This window comes from Clytia hemisphaerica, unplaced genomic scaffold (genome assembly GCF_902728285.1).
Source record: "Clytia hemisphaerica strain Z4C2 unplaced genomic scaffold, Clytia hemisphaerica genome assembly, whole genome shotgun sequence".
Classification (NCBI taxonomy): domain Eukaryota; kingdom Metazoa; phylum Cnidaria; class Hydrozoa; order Leptothecata; family Clytiidae; genus Clytia; species Clytia hemisphaerica.
Window position 1 is genome coordinate 1789416 of NW_027103851.1, and position 12508 is coordinate 1801923.

Consider the following 12508-nt stretch of genomic DNA (forward strand, 5'->3'; position numbering starts at 1 on the left):
AAAGTACACCCTGACATTACATTTCGAAGGTCTCGAAAAACCTACCCTTAAGGACGCCGCATGCAGTGGGACGGACCATATCAGTGCCCCCTCCGGGTCGCTACACGATACACATATTTTTTTAAGAAAACACACTTTTAAGAAACATGAGGCTCAGAATGCCTAAAAACTAAGAAACATCTAAAAAACATGCTGAGGCTGAGAATGAGAATTTAATTCGGGTTTTTTTAAGAACTTTCCAATCCAGCCTTCCATGAGGCTGATTATGTCAAAAAGTTAAGAAACATGTAAGAAATATTTAAGGCTCAAAAGGCCGATTTCTTAAAGACACATCGAGGCTGCTTGGTAAAACTAGTTTCTTAAAAAAACAAAAAAAAAACGTGTAGCTAAAAAGACCGTAAATACATTTACTTTTTGTAGAAATACAGAGTGTTTCCTGAGGGAAGCATAAAAGCGGTAAAATGTAATAATATTTCATCTGTTACGTTATATTTCCTCTTTCACATGGGGAATTTCAAACTGATAATATCAAAGGATTAAACCTTTTAAGGGATATAATGCAGATAAATTTGAAAAAAAAAGAACATACTAGAATGATATTGATAATTATTTTTATCAATCGAAAGCAAAATATAATCTTTCAGCATTCCTTGAACTGATAAAAAAGGTACTGTACCGCACAGAAATTCAATTGAAAAAAATTGTTTTTGTCAGATCTAAATTTAGCATTAATCAGACAGTTTGAATTCCTTTGGCCTGTAATTCTGCGCTGAAAAAGCCTTTCTTGTCTGATATTTCTAAAATTGAGATGTTCGAATCGATTTTTTCCATTTACTACTCGAGAACCGTCCTTTTTTCGGCCACCAGTCTGGTTGGTATTTTAGAGACCAGAATAAAAAGTTGATTGAAATCATATATTGACTAATTGGCTCTTCCAATTTGATTGATATTTGTTCCTGAGGGCTGATTTGACAATTGAAAGAGACCAGTAGGAGAAAACATTTGGTCCTATGAGTATTTGGTATTTTGCAGGTCCGTCTGTAAAATACACGTTGACCATCTGCCAGAAATCAGAGGAATTTAGCTTTTCACTTGAAACTTTCACAAGCTTCATATATTGACCATCCAAGATAGTGTGTAAGATTTCAATTTAGTCACGTAAGTTGTTGACCGGTCCGTATTTTACCTGAAATACCCCTTTTGAGCATAACCACTGGTACGATTTTGCTGAAAGTTTTTTATTATCAATACCTAATATTTGTCAACATTTCAAGAAACAAGCATGTTGTTGTTGGTCCTATTTTTGGCATCTTCAAATCACGATAGCGTGATCACTTGATAATTACGTCATCGACGAAGATTTCAAAAGTTATCGAAAATTCTTGTTTTGAGAGCCCCCTTTAAATGTACGAAGAATAGTAGAAAATCTTTTCAGGCAGATTTATTAGAGGTTTTAATCTCGATTTTTTTTTAAAATGTTACCGAACCTTCTGACATCTTTGAAAAGAAAACTTTTATAACTTATATATAAAACATTTTTGAGCTTCCCACGACGAATGATCCTTTAAAGTTCTTATATGTAGGCAGTTTTTAATTCCTTATTTCAAAGTTTTTTCAGAATCAGAATGGTATTTAATGATATGATTGATACATTTGATATAATAAATTTGAGGATAATAAATTGATCAAATTTTTAGGAAGTGTAACTTTTTGTGTCTAGAAGACTAGGTGTCGTTGTAAAAAGAATTATTAGATACACTTTTGTCTTTTTAAATAAAGAGATTATCAAAATGGTTGCTATAAAAGAAAATGTTCGTATGTTCCAGTTTAAACAAAACATCAAAATCGCTCAAGTCGGAGGAGGTTATAAGAAGAGGATTTAAAACACCGTTCAGAAAGAGAGCGAGAATTTGGACAACATGAAGACTGTATTAACGTTCTTTCTTCTATTTGTGGCCGTGTTGGGTTGTATTCAAGCAACAAAAAATGTAAGTTAATTAACATAATTGGGCCTTTTTACACCGGTGTAGCGGATTATATTAACTCCCTGAAAAAGATAATTCCCTAGTCATAATAAACTAGTAAAAAAAACACTCCTTTAGAGTGGAAATTTCCAAGGAAATTAATACTCCCTTTTTCTAAAGAAGTAGCGAGTTAAAAAAACTAGTTGGATAAGACTCCCCGCCTCGAATGTCAAGCAAAAGAAGTCATTGTATTACATCGCATCAACCCTAACTAACCCTAACACACTGATTTTTCTGGTATAGGTAGTATCAAACAGACAGGCATTCTTTAATTCTAACTCACTCAATGAAGTTAAGGGAAGTCTAAATTTGCTAGGAAATGTTAACTCTAGGGAGTCAAAATTTACTAGTATTGAAAAATGTTTCGTTTGGCTAACACCTCAATGACAAACAAAATAACCAGAAGCATTTTTGTTTTTTCATTAAAAACTACTAAAGTTTACTAGTATATAAGAAATGGGGAATCATAATAAACTAGTGTATTTTAACTGGGGAGTCATAATAAACTAGTTTATTATAACTGGACGGAGTTATGATTTAGGGCAGTTAAGTTTAACTGTGACACCGGCTCTAAGTTAACGCAGAACTTCTACTTCGACCCATAATCCGCAATTGTCAAATTTTTAGCTTACGCAAATAAGAATTTAAAGAACGCAAAGATTGTTGGCCGGCTTTAATTCTCCCACAGGTCAAAGAACGCCAATAACGACCAGCGTAAAAGGCCTAATAAAGTATTTCAACTTTTAGTCGGTCTAAATCCTTTCTGGTTGTCATTAGTGTTTCTGGTAGTGCCACGCAGTCTACAAAACACAATAGTGAGAAAGTTCTTCTAAAAATTGTTTAATCTCAAAAGCATCTTTTCTTTAACACAACAGGATTGTAGTAATTGTTGTAAAGATGGACGTGACGGACGGGATGGAAAGGATGGAATCGGAAAAGACGGAAAAGACGGAATTGCAATTAACGGAAAAGATGGAAGGGATGGTCGAAACGGGGTAGACGGAAAAAACGGAATTAATGGAAAACCGGGAAAAGACGAAAAAGATGGAATCGATGGAAAAGATGGCTTTAAGGGGACCAATGGAGAAGACGGAAAGAATGGAGAACCCGGCAAGGACGGAAAGGATGGGATAGATGGAAAAGACGGAAAGAATGGGATAGATGGAAAAGACGGAAAGGATGGAAAAGACGGAAAAGATGGAAAACACGGAACGAACGAATTGTTGAAGAAAAACTGGAAAGAATGCGCTTGGAAAAATGTAAATGATGGAAAAGACAATGGCGTGATCAAGGTAGGTAACAAGGATTTAAGTTTCAGGCGAAGATCACCCCTTTTAAATGTTACATTGAAAATTTCGTTTTCCGGGAAGACTTCGACCAAAAAAGAATAAACGTTCGATTGTTTTTATGGGGTCCACGATCAGCCACCTTAATAAATAGAAGAAGCAAGTATTCGGAACAGGAAATCCGGTTTGAGACGTTGATGTCTTAGACAACTCGACCGTCTCTCCGGAGATAAATTGATAGAAATTAAAAAAAACCCTTCTATTTTCAGCACTGTTCATTCAAAAAGAAATCTCCCTCTACTTACTTGAAAGTCTTCGTATCTTCGAATATGAGAATAAACAACTGCAATGGCTGCTGTAAACGTTGGTTTGTCACTTTCGATGGACATGAATGTGCACCTGTGCCGATAGACGGTGTCGTTTATATGAGAGCAGGTGCTGGAGACCGACTTAAAGATCTACATCGTCCACGAGTTATCGCTGGACATTGTAAGGTCTCGAAAAAAGAAGTCAATGTAGCTCTCAATGTTGGAAATTGCCATGGCTACGGGAATGCGGACGCATACACTGGGTGGAATTCAGCAACACGAATTTCCATTGAAGAAGTTGACCCGCCACAATCTTAAAAGGAGTTTTTTGTTTTATAAATATAAATAAAAGATAAATACACATTCTTAGGGGTTTATTATTAAAAACTCTTTCGTACTTTAAAACACACACCTTTTGAAAGCTTCAGGGTAGCGTAGATAGTGAATGAGTCCTAGAAACAAGAGTTTCTATCAAAATAGCTGAAAACCTATAATCTTTAAAAACAGTTTATTGAATTTATAACTGCTTTACTTTACTCCATGCGAACAAAGGGGATTTTGTTTAATCATACCTGGTAAATAAAAATTTTTTATTCTTATATGACACGGATAACGTATTCCAAACGTATTTTGAAACTTAGTAGAAAATGATATCCATGTCAATATTACATTAGTCGTTAATCTTTGAAGAAATATCAAATAATGATACCAGAAATTTCTCGTCCTTGTTGATCATCGTTATCGTTAACCCTATTCATACTAGGGGGGACTGTTTCGGTTTGGTGGAGAAACTCCTGAGAAATAATAGACCTTTTGACACGAAAGTTTTTGTAAATTCCTTACATTATTAAGCTTCAAGAAAAAATAATTTTTGACACATGAATATTTTCACACCTTGAGCTTGAGAATATTTGTGACAGTAAGGTGTCATAAAAATTGATACATTGCCAGTACAAATTTATTTTTCATGTCAAATATATCGATTGAGCCGTAATTTATTATATTTAGGATAAAACGAGAATTTTGAACTCAAGGAACTGATAAAACTTTCGTTTTTTAGCTCACTTTCGGCATGATAAGTGACTTCAACAAAAAAATCTTTTGTCAAAAGTCATCTTACATGACAAGGATCTTGTGCGCCAAATTTCATCCAAAAAGACCAACTAGATCAAAAGTTAGGTGGTGGTACATGAAAAGCTCCATAGTTTTGAACCGCCTCTAAAAAGCCTAGTATGAATAGGGTTAAGGTTTGAAATTGCTAAAAATCATCCCACTCTAATTCTTTTCAATATTCTTGCTAAAATAATGAACTGCTTTTATCATACAAATTCTTATCAAAAATATGACCATAAAAAATCACGACTGACCCTGAATGGGAATTAGATCATAACCAAGATCTAAACAACTATATTTTACTTTATGTAACAAAGCCTTTTTGAAACGACTTTTTTCAAGCCATGATGATAATAGACTAAAAATATAAAAATAATAACCGTCCTGACGTCGTCCGAGATGAATCTTTACCAAGATAATTAAGTGTGGTTCACTCATTGTCACTTTTGAGAAGTTGAAGGTATTTCAATTTTATGAAAAAATATTTCTTGTATTTTCCAAAGGAAAATTTATGTAGAGAAAATGTCATTTTTTTTCCTTAAACAATTTGATGTATTTTCAAGAACATTAGATAAAACACATTTCTTGTATTTGGCTAGAGAAACAACCTAAAGCAAACTTTTGTTGTTGTTTTTTTTCAAGGAAAATTGACCAATACAATTCCTTGTATTTTCCAAGGAAAAAATTACATAAAACAATTTAACTGTATCAAGAAAGTTATCTGAAGTATTTTTTTGCTATCTTCACCAAGCTGTTTTTTCAAAAAAGGTGAAGACGGTAGGTTCTTAAAAGCAAATCGAATCGAAACTGCCACTTTCTTAAATCTACTGGTACGGAAAAAAGATCTTGCATTGCTAAAATCTAACACAATCGAGAGCATCTTTTTTAAACTACTCTTATGCTAGGAGTAGTTTAGTCATCGTGGCAAACCATCGTGGGTTGGCAATCGAGGGTGATTTTGAAAGACTGAAAATTTGAAAATCACATATTAAACTATAAAAAAGAAAAAGAGAATTAGTTTTCAATTTCAAAGTGCTCTTGAAAATGTTCAAAAAAAAATTAGAAAAAGGAAAAAAAAAACGTTTTCACTGCTTTTATATTAAAAGCTGAAAAATTACCAATTGAAAGATCAATACAGAAAAGGCGCGAAAAAGAATTGCCGTGTGTTTAAAAATCGCTAGCGGAAAGCTCCATGCGAGAATGGGAGAGTATTATAGTATAGATGGTACCTAAAGACGGTCAATTTTAAAAGTAATAAGGAGAAATTTTGTTATCACATTCAAAAAAACTCTTACAAGCAACCTCTCGTCACCACATAATGCTAATGAGCCCCCCCCCAGCGGACCTTCAATTCACGCAATCACGCACATCCCCCCCCCGAATTCACGCATCTGCGCAATGTTTTTTCGTAATTCATGCAAAGCTTTCAAATTCACGCATTCACGCAATTTGTTCTTAATTTTCAAGCCGTGGGTCGGACCATGTCAGTGCCCTCCCCCCGGCTCTCTACAAAAGGGAAAAAAACGTAAATACATTCACTTTTTGTAGAAATAAAGTATTAAATGTAATAATATTTCATCTGTTACGTTATATTTCCTCTTTCACATGAGGAATTTCAAACTGATAATATCAAAGGTTTAAACCTTTTAAGGGATATAATGCAGATAAATTTGAAAAAAAAGAACATACTGGAATGGTGTGTAAGATTTCAATTTAGTCACGTAAGTTGTTGGCTTTTGACAGACCGGTCCGTATTTTACCCGAAATGCCCATTTTGAGCATAACCACTGGTACGATTTTGCTGAAAGTTTTTTATTATCAATACCTAATATTTGTCAACATTTCAAGAAACAAGCATGCTGTTGTTGGTCCTATTCTCGGCATCTTCAAATCACGATAACGTGATCACTTGATAGTTACGTAATCGACGAAAAAAAATTCAAGTAAATTGGATGAAGATTTCAAAAGTTATCGAAAATTAATAATTAAATAATTAAAAATTCTGGTTTTCAGATCCCCCTTGTACGAAGAGTAGTAGAAAATCTTTTCAGGCAGATTTATTAGAGGTTTTAATCTCGATTTCTTTGAGATGTTACCGAACCTTCAGACATCTTTGAAAAGAAAACTTTTATAACTTATATATAAAACATTCTTGAGCTTCCCATGACGAATGATCCTTTAAAGTTATTATATGTAGGCAGTTTTTAATTCCTTATTTCATAGTATAAGAAAGCCGCGGCTGGAATGATGACGCTAATGTTTTTGTCGTTAATGGATGTTCTATCTGTGTCTCCGTGGTTTATAAGAGCTAAGTCGAAGGTAACAAAATCCTTAAACTTAAAAGTGTTTATAATATTCAATTGAAGAACAACTACTTTTTAAGTCTCAAATTTTCCCACTATCCTCTCTTATTACCTATTTAAGTATTTTTATAACTCCAATAAACTTTTATAAATTTAGGACCAAATAACAACATTTTATAAAAGAACTTTTTTCCAAATGTTAACTTTAATGCTTGCTGTCCCTAATACTGTTGTTTTGAATGGCATTTTCACAGAAGCAGCTTGATATTTATTTCTATACCAGTGATAATTTTTCAGAATAATCAGGAAGGCATTTCAAGGCACTCAATTTTCTTCAAATTCTTAAAGCACTGACATTCTGACGTTCTGTACTTTTAAACCAAGAGTCTTTTCTTTTACTTTGATGTTATGAATGCTTGAATTATCAAGAGATTTGCGTTTATGAGCAAAATTACGTCTAACGAGGTAGTTTGTTAAAAGTCAAATTAAATTGACAATAGAAATTGTCACCAAACCATAAAAAAATTCGTTCTTACGACATAGATAGAACAACAGAAATTCAGCTGTACTCATTCCAGCCGCGGCTTTCTTATACTATGCTTATTTCAAAGTTTTTCAGAATGAGAATGGTATTTAATGATTAAATGATTGATACATTTGATATAATAAATCTGATAATAATAAATTCATCAAGTTTGTAGGAAGTGTAATTTTTCGTGTCTAAAAGACTAGGTGTCGTTGTAAAAAGAATTACTAGATACACTTTTGTCTTTTTAAATAAAGAGATTATCAAAATGGTTGCTATAAAATAAAACGTTCACTTGTTCCAGCTTAAAAACAAAACATCAAAATCGCTCAAGTCGGAGGCGGTTATAAGAAAAGGATTCAAAACACCATTGAGAAAGAGAGCAAGAATTTGGACAACATGAAGACTGTTCATATTACCGTTCTTTCTTCTATTTGTGGCCGTGTTGGGTTGTATTCAAGCAACGAAAAATGTAAATTAACTAACATAATTCGGCCTTCTTACACCGATATAACGGATTATTTTAACTCCCTCCCCATTGGTAACCAAGCATTTTGATGTATACTGATGGTACCAAATCATCGACCTCGTGAAAGAAAATGCGGACCCTTAAGATATGCAACCCCTTTGGAATGATATGTTGAATCTAGCATCACTTTCTTTGTTTCAAAGTGGTACATTTTTCGACACCTACAAAGGAAATTTTTTAAATCGAGCGGATCAAGTGTTTCCGATGAGAAAGAAATCATCCAAGACTTCGGGACTCTTCCAAAGTACAGTCCCTTTTTCTTATAATAACAATGACGCTCAAAAATACACAAAAACAAGAACCATTCAAGAACAATCGTGAGTCTAGAAAGGCCGAATTTTAAATAAAATAAGTTTTGTAGAAATAGGACTTTAAAAGCTTTAAAAAGACAGAAAATACACTCGAAGTACGATTTGTTATGATTAGGCACCATTCCACATCTGGAACTATTGTTCGCTTTATCTGCTGTGGGGTCACGTTCTATTATTAGCATATGAACTGTTAAACCAAAAGTGACGTTAATTCACCTTAACCTAGTGCGCTCTGTTTTTTTTTTAAAGTTGAAATTTTTCTTGATTTTTTTAAAACTGAAAACTTTAAAGTGCCATACAAGCTTGTAGCTTTTCTTTAGAAGATGGTTTTGATACCATTGAAAAGCTATTTTTATACTCTTTTTAAAAGCATTCGGTTTATGCCCCTTTAAATAAAAAGCTATGGCCTCAAGTCTGAGACTCTTTTGGATGCATTATTATACGCGTCCGTCGTGGTCTAAGAGTAGTAAATAGAAAAGAGAATCAAGCAGTTAAACTCAAGTATGAGACTCTTTGGCGCATTATTATAAGAGTTATCAATAGAACTAGCCGGTGCCGGCGTCACGCGGTTAGCTGTTGCTGAACGCAAGTCTTGGCGTTGGAAGTTGGCTTAAACATGATGAAATCAAAATTAAAGAGAAAAATTATCTTCAAAGTTGGACTTTATCCTCCCGGGTGACGTTCTTTAACCATATTTGAAAAAGATGTTTGTGCAAAAATATCAGAAAGCAGAAAAGGGCTCGGGGTCATTCCCAAATTCACCATACCGGCGACCCGGAGTCCGAGACGCTCTGAATTAGATTTTTTCGCTTCGCTCGCGTTACATTGCCCGTAGGGATCGTATGTTTAGGAAAACTTTGATGTCAAGAGAAGCGGAGTGAATAATAGACATGGTACGAGATTCGTCGAAAAAAGGCAGTCCGGGGGGTGGGGGGTTACTGAGGCAAAAAATGGGTATGGTTTGCGGCCGTAAGGGTGCTTTTGAAACATGGCCGTTTGAAAAACTCGGAAAATCAAACTCAGTCCCACTAAGAATCGGAAAAGTAGGAAAATTCACTTTTTCCCAAGAAAGATAGAAATTAGTCCACAAGGGAATTAAAATTCAACATTTTCCTTGTTTTTCCCTCTTTATTCTACTAAGGGTCCGAGGGACGGGGCGAAAGTCAGCTGAACCATCGGCCCCGGAAGGCAGCTGGATACGCAGTAAAAAGTGTGATAGCGCAATTTATGTGCTTTTTATAAATAACTTCGTCAGAACTTCGAGAACTTTCAATCAACAATGACTAGATTACGCAAAATACTATCACATAGATGTTTTTAAGGTCCCTTTTACGAAAGAAAGAACTCTCGTTTTACCGCCTTTTGAATTAGTTTTAAGTTGCGTTGTCTAACAAACTTGTTGTGATTCTTATGTTTTTTTATATTGTTCGTTTCTTAACCGATTTGTTTAACGATTTGTTTTGAAAAGAATTCGATGTCTCAAATCATAAGGTCGTTAAAATTCGACAATTAAACAAAAGAAAAGAGAGAAAAAAAAGAAAAACGTTTAATCTTCAATCAAAACAAAGTCTTTATAAAACGGCCGAAATCTGATTCACAATTTTGGAGCAAGAAGCCAAAGTCATTTTTAAAGACAAACATTGCTTGCGAAAACGAAAGTGACACACAAAAAACAAACCAACAAAAAACAAACCAACAACAAACTGACATACAGACTACGGCTATTAATATATAGAAGAGGAATAAAAGTCAGTAAACTCAACGTCAAGTATGAGATTCCCTTCCCCAGATTATTTCGCTCGTCTCCTACAATTAAAACTAAAGCACGATGAGCAATAAATGTTATAGAAAAAGCTCGTACAAGATCCATTTTTTTTAACGCGGTCTTGTATTACGGTACAATATGACGTAAAGCATTTATGTACGCGTTTTTAGCTAATCAGATTGCTCATATTTTTCATGTTGATGATAAACGTCAGTAAACTCAATGTCAAGTATGAGATTCTCTTCCCAAGATTATTCCGCTTATCTCCTACAATTAAAACTAAAGCACAAGGAGCAATCGCAGGTCGTCCGAAACATCCAGATTTGAAATAACATCGCTGTTGAAAAAGATTTTGAAGTAAATGCAGGTGAATGAATCTAAAGTCTAAATTTTGCCTTCCTTCTTACTCAGAAATACTTCAGCTTATTGTCTTCATATGGCACCAAATTCAAAGAGGATGATTAGGAAAACAGCGAGCGGCAGCGTCGTTACTTATCCTCTTTTCCTAAATCTCTGATAACGATTCACGCGAAATAATTTCTGCCATCCAAACTTTCCGCCCTAAAAATATTATCAGTAAGCGTTCCCTGAAAAATAACTGTTTTCTACTGTGCTACTAATTAAGTAGAGATATGAAGACAGGAGTAAATGTATGATATAAGAATGAGTCTTCTTTAGTACAGAACGGTTCTCAATTCTAACTTATACTTCCCAGTAATATTTTCAAAAGAAGTTTCCGCAAAGTTGTATGACTATGTTGATAAGGTTTAAAAATATTCTGCAGACTTACTCTAAATCACTTCATAAATAACCTATAAGCTCATAAGGAAATTGGATGTAGGAGTTCTTCAAGACAAATTTTGCAGTAAACTGTTAAAACGGTACCATTATGTGATCGTAAACAGGATTATTTATAACGACTCTTTAAAAGACCTCTTTTAAAACAACTAACAAAATTGTTAGGAAATGAAGCAACGGATTAAGGATTTTAGGCCAATTTTAAAGCATTTGTTGAAGACGTCACTAGAATGACTATGGTATATTCTTTTTATTTAGATATACCACTCCCTTTACTCAAATACATCTTTTGAGTTTAGCGCCGGCTCTTTTTCTAGACAAGCTAACCTTATAAATAGGGGGGTTCTAGCTGTTTGCTCAATCATCAACAATCAAAGAGATCAACCACAAGAACACTGACGGACTAGAAGAAAGTAGGGACAAAAACACATTGTCGAACGTATTCAAGAAAGTTTTTCAAGATTAACATTCGATATGAACAAGCTTTTATGTATTCCAGTTCTTTTGACAATGATGTTTGTCTTTGTATCGACTGCTAACAATCAGGTGGGTAATCAGTGTTTATAATTTTTTCATTAAAAACAAACTAACTAATCGGGGAAAAAATGTCAGAGTTTATTTAGTCGGGGTTCTTTTTCGTCGGGAAAAAAATTCTTCACCTAGAGGCATTTTCGTCACTTTCCCACGATATTTTTTCCCCGATGAGGTATATAAGAACATTATACATCGATGACCGAAAAATTAAGAACAAGTTAGGAGTATTTTAAGGGTTTGCGGACGTAAGAAGTCGTATTGTATAAGGGTTGCGAAGCGATGGTGAATAAAAGAACAGTTTAAGAACCTTTTTAGTTCAAAAGTTATGGACGTGTAAAATTGACCTTAAAAAGCATTAAATTGCTCCCCGAAATTGTCTTAAAACGGCTCGTGTGGATCAATTGGGCACAGTTTTCAGAAAAATGTGAATATTTCGTTGAAATAAGATTTTCAACCCCTAAATTGAAATATAGGCCTAAAAGGTCTAAAAATACCATTTTTCATAAATTTTGCCTTAAGTGCAAATCAGTGCCCCTAACTATAAAAAAGGACAGAAAACGATAGGCTAAATTTTCAAAAAAACATCAATCTTGAATTTTCGACCCAGAAGGGACTGTTGACCCCTACAATACTGAAAGATTCTTGGTGATTTACGTGATGAATTTTTTAGCTTTGTAGCTTTCCAAAAGCTTTGAAAGATAACTATGTCGCATCAAAGGTTTACAAACCCTAGAGGTTTTTCAGTCATTCCTAATTTTAAAAATGATTTTTTTTATATAAGGAATGCAAAGATGGGCGTGACGGTCGGGATGGAAAAGATGGAAAGGACGGCAGAGACGGCAAAGACGGAGTCTGTTTATATCGAAAAGGCATATTCGTAATAAAGGGAGAAAAAGGAAAAGATGGCAGAGATGGAAAGGATGGAAAAGACGGTGTGACAAAAAACTGGAAAGAATGCGCTTGGAACAAAATTAACGAATACAAAGATAGTGGTGTTATAAAGGTAGGCTA

The 12508-nt window shown here is 34.2% G+C and overlaps 2 protein-coding genes and 1 long non-coding RNA gene across 4 annotated transcripts in view; 2 read left to right on the forward strand and 1 right to left on the reverse strand.

Moving 5' to 3' along the window:
* The window catches only part of LOC136807743 (androglobin-like), a 100520-nt gene that overhangs the window by 22728 nt on the left and 65284 nt on the right, over positions 1 to 12508 (reverse strand). The gene's annotated exons all lie outside the window — the stretch shown is intronic.
* LOC136807747 (collagen triple helix repeat-containing protein 1-like) overlaps positions 1834 to 12508 on the forward strand; it is a 19363-nt gene continuing 8688 nt past the window's right edge. The window contains exons 1-3 of one of the 2 annotated variants that reach the window (XM_067064361.1): positions 1834 to 1988; positions 2900 to 3316; positions 3580 to 4086. In XM_067064361.1, coding sequence (XP_066920462.1) covers positions 1920 to 1988; positions 2900 to 3316; positions 3580 to 3936 — 843 coding nt within the window. In that variant the 5' untranslated portion in view covers positions 1834 to 1919 and the 3' untranslated portion in view covers positions 3937 to 4086. Of the gene's footprint in view, positions 1989 to 2899; positions 3317 to 3579; positions 4087 to 12508 lie in introns of those variants that run through there. The other variant, XM_067064360.1, reaches the window with a different exon arrangement.
* On the forward strand, positions 7946 to 12430 carry LOC136807748 (uncharacterized). The gene is made up of 2 exons (XR_010846713.1): positions 7946 to 8032; positions 12279 to 12430. It is a non-coding gene; the product is annotated as an uncharacterized lncRNA (long non-coding RNA).